This window comes from Apus apus, chromosome 2 (genome assembly GCF_020740795.1).
Source record: "Apus apus isolate bApuApu2 chromosome 2, bApuApu2.pri.cur, whole genome shotgun sequence".
NCBI lineage: Eukaryota > Metazoa > Chordata > Aves > Apodiformes > Apodidae > Apus > Apus apus.
Window position 1 is genome coordinate 40,828,517 of NC_067283.1, and position 18,900 is coordinate 40,847,416.

Genomic DNA, 18,900 nt, shown 5'->3' on the forward strand with positions numbered 1-18,900 from the left:
TGCTTTTGAACAAGTGAAAGTGCCCCTCTCCTACTGCAGTGGTCTGCAAACCTGGACTGTAGAATCTTTTCTGCCAGACAGGTTGGCAGCGTACATAACGGTAAAAAAACCCCAAAAAACACAACACATTGAATACTGATTTACTGAGATGTTTTCAAACAAAGCCATTCACGTACACCAAACTGTAAGCTTGACATGTAAACTGTAAACTTGATGCGTAGAAGAGGAGAAACAATAAGCAAGAAGTTAAGTCCTTTTCCATGAGATTCATCAAGTTACTGAAAAATAAACTAAGAACAATGGAAGGGCAAACTTGCATCCTTGTAATGTCCCACACAACATCCTGGTCTCTCAACTGGAAAGAAGTGAAAGATGATGACCATCAGCTGGATTAAATGTAACAAACTACAAAAAGGCTTTTGGGAGGGGGGGCGGGGAAAGAATAATCCTGAAAGGAAGTACTGAAGAAGGACGAACATTTGCAAAAGTGAGAAGAGATCTTGGAGGGGAAACACAGTAGTCAAAACCTGGCTGGACACTGCCAGAAGTCACTCTGTATCATAGAATCATAGGGGTTGGAAGGGACCTTGAAAGATCATCTAGTCCAACCCCCCTGACAGAGCAGGGTCACCTAGAGTACATCACACAGGAAGGCGTCCAGGCGGGTCTTGAATGTCTCCAGTGAAGAAGACTCCACAACCTCTCTGGGCATCCTGTCCCAGTGCTCTGTCACTCTCAGAGTGTGATCTCTGCCTTGACCAGGCAAAGCAGCTGCCCAGAGTCTGCCCTCCCAACAAGGGCCCAACAAGTAGGGATTTCCACTTTCATGTATAGACATGACCTCACAACAGGTTGCTCCCTCACCAGAGTGTGACTTAGATTATACAGAACCACACAAAAAAAATAAGGCTGGAGGACACACATCTCTTTCTACAGAAGGGGAGCACTAGCAAAGAAATCTGTGCTCCTCAAAGACAGTATTTGACTGTGACCCACGTGTCTGGGGCTGAAGGGTAAATAACAGTTAAAGTGCAATTAGAACTTTTGAGGATTAATAATAGAAGACAATTTAAAAATGTGTAGGTTCTTACTAGCATTTCTTAGGTGTCTCGCATTGTGGTTTATCACTGTATTACTGATACTGATCCTGAATGTATGCATCAGTGATTCACAGCCATCTGTGTGCTGTTGAGGAAAGAAAAGATTTGCCTTTGATTCAGTTTAAATTATGTGAAATGAGAAGTTTCTCTCAACAGTTAGCAGGATCTCCTCCTTCCAGTCACTGTGAGCTGGTAAGGAAGTTCATCATATTTCATGAAATTATACCATAAGCTTGGAAACTCCACACTGAGCAGCATTTACGTACATCATCAAAAACTAAAAAAGATGGAGTGTCAAGACATATAAGAAGTACTCAGTGCTAATTTCACCAAATAAGCAAACTCTTTTAATGCAGAAGTGGTACAGCTGCTCACCAAAAGGTACTGAGTTTGGCAAGGCTTTGGTAGCAGGGGGACTATAGGGGTGGCTTTTGTGAGAAGATGCCAGAAAACTTTCCCCATGTCCAACAGAGCCAATGCCAGATGACTCCAAAATTGGCCTGTTGCTGACTGACCCGAGGCTGAGCCCATCAACAAAGGTGGTAGAGCCTCTGTGATAACATATTTGAGAAGGGATAAAAGACTGCTGCACAACAGCAGCTGGAAGAAAGGAGTGAGAACAACTCGGCAGACATCAAGGTCAGTGAAGAAGGCAGGGCAGGAGGTGTTCCAGGCACTGAAACAGATTCCCCTGCAGCTGGTGGTGAAGACCATGATGAGGCAGCCTGTGCCCCCTGCAGCCCATGGAGGTTAATGGTGCAGAAGATATCCACGGAGGACCCCCACACAGGAGTAGGGACATGCCTGAAATATCTGAGACCCTGTGGGAAACCCATGCTGGAAGCAGGGTTACTGGCAGGACTTGTGACCCTGTGGGGGACCCACGCTGGAGCAGTCTGTCCCTGAAGCACTGCACCCCATGGAAAAGGCGCATGCCGGAGCAGTTCATGAACTGCAGCCAGTGGGAAGGACTCACACTGGAGAAACTAATGGAGGACTGTCTCCCATGAGAGGGACCCCACACTGGAGCAGGGGTATGAGGAAGAAGGGGCATAAGAAACAATGTTATGATGAACTGACCTCAGTTTCCGCTCCCCATCTACCTGCACTGCTTGGGGTAAGGAGGTGGATAAATCAGGAGGGACGCTGAGCGAGGGAAGAAGGATGGGGTGGGTGGAAGGTGTTTTAAAATTGAATTTTTATTTTCTCGTTACCCTACTCTGATTTCATTGGTAATAAATTGAACTTATTTCCCCAAGTTTAGTCTGTTTTGCCCATGATGGTAATTGCTGAGCTATCTCACTGTCCTTATCTTGACCCAAAAGCCTTTTGTCAGATTTTTTTCCCCGTGACCAGCTGAGGAGGAAGAGTGGCTTGGTGGGCACCTCATGTCCAGTCAAGGTCAACCCACCACAGACAGATAATACACAACTGCCACAGAAAAAAATCAAATGTACAGAAGACACACCTAAATAGCTTGCTTATTACATTCCTTTAATGAAATTAAGTTGGTTTTGTACTGGTAATTTCACAACTAATAGTTCTACTTAGCTGGGAAGGAAAAAAAATATGGCTATATTGCATTTTCTACTATTCCCCTCTCTCAAAAATATTTTTAAAGTCAAGTGTTCTACATAATTACAGTAGAAAGCAACACTGTTTAAAGATGTCAGCTCCCTAGTGACAGCATGTGAAAGTTGCAGAAGCTCTCCATGCCTCAGCTGTTTGGAAATAATCCCCACCCGGGTTGGGGTAAACTACCATGATTTCTAGAAGCAATAAGGCAGAACTCCTGTTCTGACCTTTCATCTCCAAGCTGACCTTTAATAAAGCTGTAATTAGAATAACAGAATAATAGAATAATTCAGGTTGGAAAAGATGTGTAAGATCATCCAGGCAGGCAATATCAGGAAGGCACTGTCACAGCCTTCATCCCTTCCAACCACTCATAACTAACACAGAAAAATTCAACTCCACAGCACCCTGAATGGGATTTTTCTGAGGTTTCTTATGTCTGTGCCACCTCCAGCATTCCTCCTACCCTTCCATGAAGAGGCAAACATTGCTGTTTAGCACATGATATGTCTCTCTACTCTAAGCAGTATCCTCATGTATTTTACTAAGAGATAGAAGCTTGATACTTACGAATATAAAGTCAGTTTATCCAAATCATTGTGCATATTGAAGGCGTACACTTCTCCCAAATGAAAAAGCTTTTCCAATGCCTCATAAATAAATATGATGCATATAAGCGCTGCAAAAGCTTCCTCAGTGAATCGAGTGATGTAACACACAAGGCTGCTGGCGTCTGTGGCTACAAGCACTATACATAAAAATGCAGTCCACAGACCAATGCTAGTTCTCAGGGAGAGGTAGCAAAGATCATAATCCCTGTGTGAAGAAAGAAGCAAAAATATTTACTGAGCAAAAAGTCACCTATACTATATTATATTTTAAAACAGATACTGAGGCTAAGCTCTATAGGGATTCACCACTTTTCTCATCCTTCATGTTAGTTCTGAAGGAAGCAGAAACTTTTCTGTCTCATCTTCCATCAAAGAAAAGTGATGCTGCAACATCTTTCTTGGATTGAGGGTACAACTATTTGTGAAGCATCAGGGGGACGATTTTTCCAGAACTACCTAGATGCTTTCTCCTGGAGGACAGATCAATCCCTCTTGACCCCTGCAGAATCAAAGCCAACAACTCCACACAGCCAGAACATAACTTCCATTCAACTTCTAATCACTGATTTTCTCTTTAAGGCTCACCAGTGCCTCATAGCTTTGTCAAAACACATCCATCTCTCAGGTTCTTGCTGCTTCATATACATCTTCACAGACATTGATTTTTAACACATATCCTCTTTCAATTACAGGTTTCTAACAGGCTAGGAAGTCAGAAAGCGCATCAAACTAATACAAATATCACTTACCTGCAAAATTTAAATAATATTTTTTCAAATACTAGAACTGGTCCGGTGCTCCCCAGAATAGTAAGAGGTTGCCCAGCAAAGAGAGAATAGGCAATCCCAGTTAATGAGGCTCCAAAGAGAGACTCTATTGCACTCTGTTTGGGGGAAAAGAAATCGCCGTAACTATGCTGCCTTTCAGGTTCCTGTTTAGCATCATATCTGCATAAATACAGCTATAAGATCTAACTTAGAAACAAGACAAGATTTAAAAACACTGCAATTAATATTGATGTTTGAGACAAGAACAGCTTAACACACTTTTGCAGCAACAATACCATGAACAAAAGATTTTGAAAACTTCACTCCTTAGAAACACAAAGCCATCCAAAACCATGAGAACATGTTACTAGCCCTGTTAGCTATGGAAGGAAAAACATACCAACAATTACCACAAATAAGAAGAAAAAGTCACTTAACATGTATTTTATGGAAAGAATTATCTGTCTCTGTAAAGAAAATATATATAGATATATATATATTGCAACATACCTGTACCAAAACATGATACGGTGTGCCGTATCAAACCTGCATCAGTCAACCAAGCATTACGAAAGAGAAAACCGACAGGGTGTAGGGGTAATTGTTGAACAATATTGGTTTATGTATACATGACACCAAAAAGAGATGAGCAGTAAACTAATGCCCCACCTGGTAATGCATTTCATTTCATTCAAGAAAGATATCTACTTCACATCTTGAATTAACTGGGTTTTTTTAGCAGAAAAGGTTATAGTAAAAGTTACAATGCACCTCAAAAGAGAGAGGCAGAATTTTTTAGATCTTAAAATGATATTAAAGTTACTTGAAAATAGTTAACTACAGCATTTACAATTATGAGAAGTCATGGATTAGAGATGAAAGGGTTTCTGGTGGATTTGTAAAGTGTTTGCTGTTTTGCAATTATTCTAGCCTAAGCTCCAATTCAGGAAAGCATCTAAAATTGGTCAAAATGATTTGCTGAACTGGGGCTACTAGAGATAAAAAATGAGACATTTGTTCATTATAACTAGGAAAAAAAAAAAAAAAATTATATATATATATATAATCCCAGTCTCTCTTTCTGTTACCTTTGAATTAGTGCTTTTGGTTATTCAATGCATTAACCTTGGGGTTTTTAACCATGGTGGCATGGAGAGGAGTACTGTGGAGGTGATGACCTCTGGGAATCTAAGGGAAAATTTCAAACACAAACTGTGTACCTTACTACGTCAGCTACTGTGCTTGAACATGTGTGTGCAGTTACTAAACTTTATATTCAATGATGCACACCCAGTATCTGAAGGCAGGAACAAACCCGCAAACAATTCCAGATAGCTAAAAGAAAGAAGGTGTTTAAGAATCAAGCTTTGAAAGGAGCATATTTTCATAATTACACGACATACATTCAAAAGTTTTATCAACATTTTGATAACCATTCCTACATCTAGAGTGGCAAAAACAGCATACAGAAATATTTTTATATTTGCTATCAACTCAAAATGTTACATCAATAAACAAAAATCTGAGTCAGCAGCATTACTTGAAAGAGATAGAACAGTTAATCAAATTTCAATATATAACAACCTTGATCTAATTATCAAGAAGAATTGTATAGCATCATAAGTTTTACCAGAATCTTAAAAATTTGTAAAGGACAAGTTTGAATACATCCTTCCCTCCCCCAAAAGGATAGATCCTTGTTTCTTTGTGATAGATTTAAAAGCAGAAAATACACTTCAAACTTGTTTACTCACAAGCCAATTGACACAAACACTAAGTTATAAACATCTCTGATATTAAATATTCTTTCCCGCTCCAAAAACCAAAGTGCAATGGTGTTTTGGTTATAAAGGTGCTGGTGTTATCTACAGCCCAACATAACAGGACCAACATTTTGAATGTGTATGGTTTACATTCAAGTCATTTATAAAGAAGAGTATTTTCTGCTTATAAAACTTGGCCACTTTCTTTTATTGTTAACAACATACCACTAGTGAAAGCATATGCACATCCTTGCACGTTGCTTAAATACACAATTAACTGCTACCCATACACTGCAGGCATTATCATCCTCGTAGGCCTACTACTCAAGGCCAATACATGTTCTTGGCTATCCACTTTGAGCCTCTAACTTTGCCTAAAGTAGGCCTAGTGGGATGGTGCACCTTTACTGCTATTTGTTATTTTTAAGTAGCCAAAAAGAAGGCAATGCAAGCCCTTTCTCAATTCATGAAGCGATTAATCCAATAAGGCAGGATAAACATTTTTTACCTCCACTGTGCATCTTCTCCTGTTCACATGGGTTCCCCACATTTTCCACAGCAATTACCTTTTGGGGAAGATCTGCTTTGGGGCAGGCTAATCAAGTGCTGTGGGTAAATTCTTCAAATACAAGTATAAATGAATGAGACAAATGCACACAGTGACTTGCCTCTGAAAGTCTAAAAGCCTGGCCGCTACCATTCTTTGTACTCACTATTCTGCCTTGTGTAGCTTCTCCCAGGAGCCCTCCAAAAGTGATTACAGGAGACATACAGGCACAGTATAGGAAAAGAATCGAGGCCAGGCACTGCAGGCTTAATGCATCCTTGAAGTCACTCAAGAAAAAAGGTGCTTTCCTTTGGATGTCAAGTATCAAACCACCAAAAAGCCTAAATAGGTGAGATGAAACTCGTCAAACTGTACACTAAAGGATTCTAGCTAGTTCAAAACTATGGGCTACAAATGACTGCCAGTGCCTATTGCCAGCACAAATCAGCTATTTCATAACCCAGATTAAAGTATAACAGTTTAAAGCGTAAATGAGAATCTTAACCTACTCCAGTTCAGTAGTATTCCAAATATAATCAAGCAGGTTATCCACATTTTTAAAAGCTGGCTAGGTATTCTTGTATATGGGCTAGATACTGAAAAAAGTATCTTTACAAACTATTTTACTTAAGTAATACTTTAGGTCAAATCTGTCTTAAGATACTCAAAACAAGGAACAGAAAAAATATGCTAAGCCTCAACCAAGACCACTGCATTTATACATTTCAGCATTAATACTCCAATAAGCAGATGTAGCTTTTTGATTCAAATTCTATACAAACATATGGTTAGGTCCATAAATATAGGTCTGTAATTTTTAAGTGTTTTCATCTGGACTATATATTCTACAAATAGACATACAAACCAAACATCTGTAAGTCAGTTCAACTGGGTAAATTATTAGTAAGAAATTAAAAAGCTTTTGGCAGTTTAAAATAATATATCAAGACTCCAGAGTACTAGGCACATTTCCACCTGCAAAAAACTTATTTTATTTTGAATTATTTAAAAAATTTAAATATTCCACTCCTAAATACTCCCATCTATAGATAATTCTGTGGGCAGAAATTAACTTCCCAGCTCCACATACTGTCTGGACTTTTGTGGCAAGTATTTCAAAATTAACAGAGAATAACACTGAAACCTAAACAATACCAAAGTGGGTTTTTTGCCACTTAATATTGTTTGTTGTTCCATTTCACATGTTTAAATAAAACAGATTTGCATTAATCAAAACTTTTAGTACCTAGCCCAATACTGAAATTTGCAAATTCCTGCTATAATTATGATAATTGCATGCTCTTGGCAGTTAAAAATTAAAACCCAACTCTTAAAAAGTCAGTTAGTTAAATTAGGCAGCATCTTATACAAAATCCTTCGCAAATGTGTTGAGAAACATTGCCATAGGCTTGAAAATGCTTTAAGCAGATTGATGTTTATAGGCAAGAATCCAACACTTGGAAAGGAAAAATGATGCGCTCTAATGCTTACACCATGACTTTTCATGTTCAAATGTCATAATTAAAAACTGTGAAGATTTATCGCTTTTATTTCTTTGTGGTAGCTAGCATTTAAGGAAGTGAACACACCTTCCACTTCTCTCAAGTTCAGGTCCAGCATGATGGCCTTCTTCTTTGAGAGGCTCTCCTGTAGGAGTAGATCCATTTGGAAATTTAGGTACCTTCCTTTTCTCCTACAGAGAGAAAAAAAAAAAAAAAAGGGGGGGGGGGGGGGGGCATACTATGAGACTACCTTTACACTCTTTCTACATGTGATATGTCCCTGAGACATGATGAAACAAAGCCTACCTTTACCTTTGCAAGACACAGTAGAGGCTGAACCATGAGGCCTAGAAATCTTTAGACCTTTTTTTCTCAATAATTTCCAAAGTAGAAGCCTCTAGCTTCTAACAGAAACTGACCTCCCTTTATGACACATACAGTATTGTATTTAAAGAATAAATTAGAAGCCTTCCAGTATAAATGAGGAATTATTCTATGTTGAGCAACATGCTCACCAGCTCCTCATAGATTTCTCTGGTAACAAGTTAAGTGGCAGTCTCAGGCTCTTCATGAATAAAGTGCACTGCTGTCACCCCTTCTGTTTCATTCACTTCCCCAAACCACCACTGGATTTGACAACATCAGTCTTCTGAATTATGAGCACTAGTCTCTCCCCCAGTTTTTTATGCCGACAGCAGGAATTCTCCTCAGTTGTGAAGAGGTAGAAATGGAAGAAATAAGAGTTCCTCTAAGGCCCAGCTTTCCCCTTTCTCTCATTCTTAGCTTTTATCACAACTGGGAGATATGTTCCATTTATCCATTTCATATACATTACATGCTAACTAACATGTATTAAAACATTTAAAACAATGCTGTATGTAAACAGAAGTTTCTATAAGAATTACAATATTCTTGCTGATCAGTTAGATTAATAATAACATTTGTAATTTGAATTTTTCAGACCAATTATCCTAGATCTCACATGAACTCATTCCAGTAGTACAAAAGGAAATACATAAATACAACTTACTTAAAAGCACAGCAGGAAACTGATTCAACTTTTTTTTTTTTTTACTTCAATGGACAAAACCACTTTTTCTTCCAAGTAGAAGTGGGGGCTCTCCTGATGCTTTAATTTTTACAAAGGATACAATCTACTTGCATTAGGAAATGGCATTTTAAAGTAAAGATCGTGGGTGCTCTCTACTGGACTTTTTTTTCCCCTCCTCCCCCTCCTTTCTTTCTCTTTATTTTACCTGGGAAGGAACACTTTTTGGTGGCTCAATTCGTATAGATGGATCCCATTCACCTGGAGGCAGGACTGTCACTTGGTCTAAAAACTCATCAATTCCTGACAACAAATCATTTCTGTCTTTTGCTTTATAGGCAACATCATGGAAAACCTACAAGAAGAAAGTACACAACATTAATTTTTACTTAATTTCATTTTTTGAAAAAGGAACTCATTACAAGGAATACTTCATTATTTTTTAAAAGGCATGGGAAATTTAAGGGTCCTCAAAAGTTAGGCTTTTATTTGACTTACATGCTTTTGCATTAAGAAATAACCGTATGCACACCCCTACGGAACATCAAAGAAGGAATTTATATCTCCAAACTCAAAAGGAATACTGAGTTGAAATTAAGTAAAATTAATTTAAAATTTAATCTTAAATATTCAGTAAATCACATACTACTTATTGCCTGAATAATCACAGAATCATCCTGGTTGGAAGGGACCTTGAAGATCAAGTCCAACCATAACCTAAATCCCCCTACCATAAGCTAATCAACCTGTTCAGTGCTTAAATCATGTCACTAAGCACTGTATCTACATTTCTTTTAAATCCTTCCAGGGATGGTGACTCCACCACCTCCCTAGGCAGCCTGTTCCACTGTCCAACCACTCTTTTGGTAAATAAATTCTTTCTAATATCCAGTCTAAACCTCCCCTGGCACAGCTTCAGGCCACCTCCTCCCATCTGTCATTATTCACTTGAGAGATGAGGCCAACTCCCACCTCCCTACAGCCTCCTTTCAGGTAGTTGTAGAGAGCAATGAGGTCTCCCTCAGCCTCCTCTTCTTCAAATTAAATAATCCAAATTCCCCCTGCCTCTCCTTGTAGGATTTAATCGCCAGATCTTTCACTAGCTTGGCAACTCTAATAATTCTGCCCTACAGCCACTGTGCTAAAATGAGGACAAAAATACTTTAAATAACCTCCAAACCAAACCACAAGCTTTTATTAAAAATAAGAACTTGATTTGTATACCTATAGCTTAATCAATTCTAAAAGGCTTCTTAAAAAGCACATGAAAACAATTCTTCAACGACTAAAAAAAAACCCCACCAAACTCTATGCTGCTTTATAGACTACAACACTAACTCTGAATTGTATTTAAACAAAACAATTCCTGAATCCCAAGTTGCATTTTATACAGAGTGAAAAAAAAAAAACGCTAGGTCTGCTATAAGGAACTGCTTTCAGAAGATGATCCTAAAATGCTTTTGTATATTTGAAACCTGAAGTGTTTGTCTCCAAAGACGTGACCATTAAGTCTTCTAACTGTAAAGTCTCAGATTGACAGTGTGCTGAGCCGCATCATATAAACTATAGTTTACGTTAGACCAGATGTTCCTTGAGGTCCCTTCCAACCTGGAATTCTATGATTCTAAGCCTACTTAGGTATTTTTAAGTCATGGAATAATTTAAATTTTTCTATATCATGATCCACAGTATTATTACCAGTCAGCCTACCTAAAAAACTAGAAGCTACAACTGAAGTTCTTCATATTCACTTTTCACATTGAAAAAAGTATACTGCTTTCACAGACTAGTTGCCCAATTGTAAAAGGACCGATTTCTGGTTTATATTTCCAAACTAGAAATTGTTTTAAAGTAAATAAATATTAGAATTCCTTCTAGTTAACCGTAGTCATTTCCAGCAACTCAGTAGGTGGCGCTCAACGCCAAGCCAGAATTAAAACATCCTGATTTTTCCCAGTAAAACGATCATACTCAAAAAGTCTGGATTCCTCTGTGATCTTTAAAACTGCCCACCAGGGCTCTAAGCATATGACTTCAAATGCGTAATAAAATTCTGATTATCTGACCTCGCTTTGATAAAAAAAATGTGGTTACTCAATTGCAGACATTCTTAAACTGTGTCCTGAACACTTAACGCAGTTTGTTGCGTCCTTTCTGACATATAAGGATTAATACCAGACGCAGCTCCATTTAATAGGGTTTTTTTCCCTAATTCAATACAAAAATGAAGTCTATATACCAAAGCTAAAATAATTAATGAGAAACACATGTAGGATTTCTTTAAGACAAGGGGAAAAGTTAATTTACCATTATATAGTTCACTAACACAAGAAATACGTAAATGCACCATTCTTCATTTAACTTAACCAGTTTGTTGCCAGTTTTTTTCCTTTAACCTCTCACTCAAGAATACATTTAGAAATACACCTAGAAAACAGTCAATAAAAACAGTATTCTAGACTTACTTAACTACAAGTGTTTAAAATACATCACTCACATCATCTGTCATAAGTGTTGCTATTGATCTTCCAATTTCATGGTATTGTGGAGCTTTTCCTGCTGGTCCCAGCAACAAAAACAAAAACCTGTGGAGCAAGTAGTCCAGATGAATAAGGCTGACTTACTTGAATACACTCAGAGGGTTCTTTCAGAAAAACATGTATAGAAAATTCAGTGGTGAAATAAAATTATCTTTTCCACCACTTCAGATCTTAACAACTGCTGTCAGACTAAGAAAAGACTTGTCTCAAAGCCATTACTGGAAGGAACTGTAATCCTGAACAAAAATTACTCTAAAATCTCCTTAATTAAGCCTCTTTTTTCAACTTCTTGTAATGCCATAAGTGTAATAGAAAACCACATAAATAATTATTTCCTCCAGATTACCAACCTTTCTGACATTCCCACTGGCTAAGACCCCTTAGTGAGGGTTTAGAAGCTGCATGACCTATTCTAGCCTCCCTGATTATCTCCCCTTCGCAGGGGTTAAACCCCTCTCATTTGCAATGACTGGGTACGTCACACAGCACATGCACAGATATACTTGAAACAACACACTGGACATACTCATTATAGGCATATCCTTGCCTTGTGCCAGTGGAAAGGAAGGCAACCTGCATTCTGAACACCTAGGAAGGTAAAAGTGACATTTTGGGAATGAAATCCAATCTGGGGGTGGGTCACAACATATGTTAACAGACAATCTCCATTTCCAAACACAGTAATAGTCATAACTTTTTCTTTTAACAAACAAACAAACAAACCCCAAATAAAACCAAACAAACTAAACATCAAGCCTTGAACAGGACTAGTATCATTCAAGTTCAAAAGGATACAATTCCAAGAGTGAACCCCAGTAATTCTTTTCACAACGATCCTCCAATACTCCATGAAAATGAAAAGTCCTTAAGTACACACATTTGTAAAAAGTAGCGCCTTCTTTCACCTCACAGTATAAAAAGCTCAATGTTATTTTTCCTTTGCAAGTTGCCTAGCCTAACTGAAATTAAGACTGCATCTTCAGAATTAAGTATGCTATTACAAATCTGCAAGTCTACACCACTCAGAAAAATTTAGGACAGGATAATTTTAGCTACATTAATACAATAATCTGTATGCAAAAATTTCAGTATTTCCCAACACTGTGAGCACTAACATCAACTATCCTCTGAGAATTCTCAGATTTAGTTATAACAACACTGCCAAGATTATTTTTGCCTTTCATTAGAGCATATGAGCTGAAAATTACAAAGCTAGACAAACACTTTGATAATTTTAAAGCATTTTTTAAAACCACCAAAAAACATAAATGTAAAAATTCATGCTGAACAGCACAATACATCATTATGCAAATAAAATGAAGTGTCCTCCATGCTGACTATTGAAAAGACCTACTGTCTGTATCATGGGACCTGTATTTTGACCATCTGTGGTAAATACAACCAGTATACTGGTGAGACATATGATTCTGCAGGGTTGGGAGGGAGGGCGGCGGCGAGCACCAGGCTGGATTGCATACTGCAGACTGAAAACCAATGCAATGTCTTAGCTGCAGATTGGCTACTCCAGTGCAATCATGTAGGTTTGTGCATACAATAAAAAAAGCTAAGTTTTTCCACCACATAGGTTGTTCATATACAGAGTATGTGTATGCGAAGAGCAGAGCTTCAGACGAGACACACTTTAAGATTTTGTGGACTCTTCCCCATTGTCATGCTGGGTTCCACTGAGGGCAACTATATCATCATGCCCATCTTTAAAATGACAACACTAGCTGAGAAGACTGCTTTTACTCCAGGTCAGCTATCAGTTTCAACTTCTGTACTTGCTTAAGACAGCACCTCTATAGATAGTTAAAACATTCAGGCAAATGTATAGTGGATCTCATTCCTTCAAATTTTACAGCAAATGAATGGCATCATGTTAAAACGAAAAGTCTGCATTTCTTGAACTTAATACAGCATGTATAGAAAATTTATGACTATTTGAGATCTTAAATATTATTTTTCCAGGCATTTATTTACCGTGTAGGAACCGGAACCTCTGTGAGACCTGAGAGAAGCACAGCAGGGGAGAGCCTCACAAAAGCAATAATAGGTCTTTCTAAAAAATCTACTTCTCCCACTAATACATTCGATGCTTCTGCTCCTGAAGGAATTTTCCTCATGAAGTTCATATCAACCTATTAATACAAAGATGAAACAAGTGTTTATTCCCTTACATTTGTTAGCAGAAATTATATACCAAAAGTTTGTCAATATTTACAGACATTTATTATGCTACAAAGAAAAAAGCAAATTAAATATCCCACATTACAGAAAAGACAGACATATGTAGAAAATGTCAACCAGCCAGTCAACTAATAAGCTATTTCTATAAGTTAGAATTACTACAACCTACTATATTTTAAAAGACTCCAAACCGCATAACCACCTTGCTAGTATTACTTATCACAACAAACATTCCATGATGGGACATGACGTAACAAAATCTATGCACAATTAACTAGAAAGAGTTCATGTAATTACACATGGTTTCTAGAACGCAATTAGTTATTTCTCAGCTGCACATTTTAATATATGTCATAATTTTGGGGAAAATAATTTGAATGTTTATGTTTTCATCCATAAGGAATATGATGGCTGAAAATCTTGACTTTCACTTCGGTAAATAATAGGAGTATTGGAAAATGGTACAGGACATGAACTCTGTGTTCACATACATACATATATACACACACACAAGCACCAGTTACATTGCTATCTTAGGAACTTACAGATGGCCTCTTGATTCCCACACCAAGTGTGCCACAACTACAGTGCCAGGAGGCTGACTCCTGCCCAACAGGAGACAAGGCAGGTGTACAGAAGGACAGGCCCAGCAGAAACAAAAACTACAGACTGAGTTTTATAGTAAAAGCCACAATGGAACTTGCCCAGCCAATTTAAATTATTAAAGAAACACAAGGCATTTACAGTATTACACATTATTTCCTTCAGAAAATATTATATATTCAAAGATACTAAGATGTACAATAACTTTTGTAGAGCAAACTCATAAAATTTAAAGCAACTCCCCTTTAAAAGCCCCCTTTGCAAAAAAAAAAAAAAAAAAAACCACACAAACAAAAAACCCAAAAAAGTCAGTCCTAGAAAAATATGTTACACAACTACCTAGAGAAGTTTTTCATAACACTCTTCATAGCAGATCTGTAAATATCTCCTTCTGCATGAGAATGTAGAGTAACTGCACTCTAATTTACCAAAATACTGAAGAGATCAAATGAAATGAAGTTCAGTTCCACGGCAAAGAGTTTCAAAACATTTGGCACATTCAGCCTATGCCATATTCTGTCATGCATCCACACAAGTTACGTCTTAGTATGTATGTCTTGTGTACACTTGTTTGTACACTCTTATGTGTATGTGGCTTAGTTGTAACTAAGAGGGAAGTTACGACCACATTATTTGTTACATAGATATATTGTGCTAAACTAAGACATTTAATGTTATTTACCTTACTAAAATCAACCGTACTGTTTTCTCTGCTTCCTCCCGTCCCAGTACCTTTTGCATCTCCACTCTTCCCAGTATCTAAATTTCCAGGTGCTGACTGTGGAGATGCCAGTAGCCCTGCATTAAAAAAAAAAAAAAAAGGATGTAAGTTTAAAATGGTGTATGAAATGAACTTAGTATGTGACACTACCAAAACACAATGTGGCAGCTTGCTTAAAGCAAATGTGCAAGTTATTCAGTAAAAGTGCCTTACATTAGTATCGTAAATGCAACACTATCAAGTTACTGTGTTGTCAAACAAATTACGTGATTTTTAAAAAGTAAAAATAAATATTGCCCAAATGATGGCCATTTGCAGAACAGTCACCAAAAAAGAAAACAAGAGCTACTTTAATCATAAAAAATACAACATTGACATTTCAATTGTAACCACCCTAGTAGTTGGTAGATAGGATCTTAACTGTATTTAGAAGTCCTCAAACACCAAATGCAAATACCTCTGTCATCCATGCTGCTGTGTAGCAGTCACTGCAATTGTAAAAAGCCTCAGAAAGCCCCAGGCTACAACTACCAGGAACAATAACCTAGTAGTTAGCTAAACCTGTAGAAGCAAATAGTGTACCACATGGAGAACAGACAGCTTGCAAACCATACTTTAAACCAACAGACCGAAGCTCCAACTATCTGACCAGATGTTATTATATGAAATGGTCTCTCTAACACGTTAGCTGAAGAGGCACATACAATACAGTTACTTCAAGTTAAACGTACATCTTCCCTTTAGCATCTGCACCAAGACATTTTGATGTAGCTTGGTACGCTACTAGCAACACTGAATTGCAGGTTCAGTGCAGGGTGCAGAAGTCAAGTAACCCAGGTGTTCATACACACTGAATTCCATGTTGTGCCATGGTTATCTCTACCCAACTATCATTTAAAAGCTGGTCTAGGCATGCATAACCAAGCCCAAATCCCATCGTTTGGATTACAGAGCTTTTACTTGTTCAGTTTAACATGCAGCAAAGTGCATTTTGCCTTGCCTGTCTACACTAGACCTTTCAGATGTGGTGATAAACATGCTTTAACATGCTTTCAAAGCTACATCTAGACAAAGATTGAAGTCTAAACATTTTATTACATGCAGCAAGTTTGCATTTAGGTCAAGTGCCACTCTAGTCAAAATAAAACTGAAATTCTCACTGGCTACCTTTTGGCCACTGTTGTATCATTTTGACTCCTGCTCCATAACTACCTGCATCTCTCCATGTTTGTAATTTAGCAACGTGACATTTTTTAGCATTTCAAACAACAACTGAATTCACTTTATTTGATCCTCAAATTTATTTTCAAAACACTCTTTCAAAGAGCCACCATATCAATGGAAAACATGCAGGTCCAAGTCTTTACCATTAATTTTCACTCTTACAGTTCATAAGGAGGTTAAGTGGTGCGGGTAGTTTTTCCTGAAGCAAAAACCAAAGTAAGTTAATAACCTGTAATTTCCTTTGTGAATCCTAACATTTGTAAGCTAACACTATAAATGCTACCTTCAGTAACCTAGACTGAAATTAAAAAAAAAAGAAAAATCACATTCTACCCTTCTGCCCCAAGATTTTTCACAATAACTAAGAGCAATCAATCACCTGTGAAATCAGCTATTCAAAATATTTAACTTCATACGAGTTGATGCTTACATGTGTTTGTAGGACTAGAAATAGAACAGAAATATTAAACAGCTGTTGTAGAAGACCATACTATAAAATTTTATACACACAATTTTTTAACACTTATTTTCTCTCCTAGGTAACAATACAGGCAACTGAATATGCGTATGACTGATGCAAGACAAGCAATAATGCATAATTTTGCTCTTTTCATCATGTGAGTGAGAGCATGGAGAGACTAGAACAAAAGCTGGAGAGGCAAGCAGGAAGACAAAGAATAAGGATTCTACATATTAGTGTAAATTAATTAATTACTTCATACTGAAGTGATACGATTCTTCTAAAAGGTTTGCTTTCAAAATTTCTCTGTCTAGCCACAGTAAAGGTCCACAACTTTTGGCAATGATACAGGAACATTTTTCTGATCGTAAGCCATAAGGAAATAGTTGTTGGTCTTGCAGCTGGACAGACTGCTGGGCTCACATGAGAATACAGCTTACAGGTTTTCAGACCTGAGCAAGCACTTCCCTATGATACTACATTTCATAATGCACATCATTCTAGTATTTTCAGGGAAACTCAGAATGAAAAATTATTTCTAATAGCAGAACACTTTTACTCAAATATCACACTAATAAAATAACTTATTTCCTTCTCTTCTCCAATTCAGTAGATACACAAGGTCAGAGGCTACTGATAAAAGGGAGACTACCTAGTTTTTCCAGGCTGTGAGAAATAAGATACATTCAAGCATGACACCTAAGCATGACTGTTCCAATATAATTACATTTGTATAGGCAAAATTTTTGAAACATGAAACATGTAAATACAAAGTCATACTGCATTTGTGTTTGAGGAAAAAAAAAGAATTTTTAAAAATAAATTCCAGTGCCGCCTTAATGTGAAAAAAATATTAGAAGTCCTACAAGGCAAATGTGTAAATATTTCTGAATTATTATTTTCATAAGTATTAGTGTAAGAACAAAGCTGTTCTAAATACTACTTTACTCAATTTTAAAGTACACTTATCAGTGAACTAGAAGACCTCTTAAAATCACTACTTTGCTGTTGTTTACACACATTAACTTAATGAAGCTGGTGAACTAACAAAAGCTGTTTTTGAACTGATGACAAAACAAAGAACAGGTTAAAGAGAACCCTTTGCCTGGTCGACTTAATATGAACTGATGGCTGGCTGATAAAAATCAAGTGCTGAAGTGTATTCCTCTTCCCTTCTTTTACTGTAATTCCTATTAAGTTCAGTACCCTTCCAGCTACTTATAAAAGACTGGATATACTTACAAAATCTGGATAACAGAATGCCAAGAATAGATGAATGGTAAACAGAAGAAAGCCATCTATTAGAAAAATGAAATATCTCCTAACTCTCACAGGAGGCAAACCCAACTCAATCATACAGATGTGGGCAAAGGATTCAGACTGCAATATTTTCAATTACTAGACAGGTATTACAAACCATAATCTACAGTGGAATGGATTTAGAAGGCTTTTTACTTATTTTCATTAATACAAGGACTTCCTCGTCAGGTTTCTGTTCTGTCTCCCAAGACAGAGACGAGTCAAGCTGCAAACCTTAAGTCATAGTCTGAGAATGCCTTCATAGGCACCTCTAAGGAAAATGTGTCTTTCTGGGGTCAGATGATTTCTTGAATTAAAAAAGGGGAAACAAAATTACCTTCCATCATTATTGGTGTTCATCTTTCTCTGGAAAGACTTTTATTTATGGATTACCTAGGAAAACATCCCTGTCAGATTTTTCCTTTATGAGAAGCAACCCCTTGAGGTGAAGATTACTTGGAGATTCTGATGAAAAGCTTTATTAGTGATAGTAATGGCATCAAGTACCTGACCTTAATTTGTTTGCCTTTTGCTGTTTTACTTAAGAGTTTTTAATCATCTTTGAAGTATCAGCCATGGGAAAGAATGATCTCCATATAGGAAATTAAGAGAAGTCCTAAGTCAGAGAAAGAGTTTTCTGTTTGCTCTTCTGATTTTAAGTAAGGATGGGGCCCCTACTCCAACTCAAGATGACAGCCTACCACAGTCTCCCTTTCCTCTTCAGTGACTTAGCTGCAAAATACAAAAAGGTAGATAATCACAGCCTCTTCTCTGTCAGCATATTTTTACTGCTACATGTAACAGTGTGCTTTTACTTATTAAACAAGTGAGGAAGGAAACAAAAAAAAGCCTCACTGATGAAAGAACTGAGTGAAATCAGCTTCTTTTCTTCTAAAAAAGGAACCGTCAGTACTTTCCATCTTGTCTTTCAACTCATATTTATATTTACA

At 37.3% G+C, this 18,900-nt stretch overlaps 2 protein-coding genes across 17 annotated transcripts in view; one reads left to right on the forward strand and one right to left on the reverse strand.

Moving 5' to 3' along the window:
- The window catches only part of CMC1 (C-X9-C motif containing 1), a 957,521-nt gene that overhangs the window by 572,400 nt on the left and 366,221 nt on the right, over window positions 1-18,900 (forward strand). The window lies entirely within an intron of this gene.
- Window positions 1-18,900, reverse strand: part of SLC4A7 (solute carrier family 4 member 7) — a 95,379-nt gene that overhangs the window by 18,298 nt on the left and 58,181 nt on the right. For 8 of the 16 annotated variants that reach the window (XM_051610057.1, XM_051610068.1, XM_051610061.1 and 5 more), the window contains 9 exons: window positions 14,929-15,044; window positions 14,189-14,248; window positions 13,437-13,594; window positions 11,411-11,498; window positions 9,122-9,268; window positions 7,953-8,056; window positions 6,530-6,704; window positions 4,036-4,169; window positions 3,246-3,491 (listed from right to left, as the gene is read on the reverse strand). In XM_051610057.1, the coding sequence (XP_051466017.1) occupies window positions 3,246-3,491; window positions 4,036-4,169; window positions 6,530-6,704; window positions 7,953-8,056; window positions 9,122-9,268; window positions 11,411-11,498; window positions 13,437-13,594; window positions 14,189-14,248; window positions 14,929-15,044 (1,228 nt within the window). The remainder of the gene's footprint in view (window positions 1-3,245; window positions 3,492-4,035; window positions 4,170-6,529; window positions 6,705-7,952; window positions 8,057-9,121; window positions 9,269-11,410; window positions 11,499-13,436; window positions 13,595-14,188; window positions 14,249-14,928; window positions 15,045-18,900) is intronic. The other 8 variants (XM_051610067.1, XM_051610060.1, XM_051610070.1 and 5 more) reach the window with 1 other exon arrangement.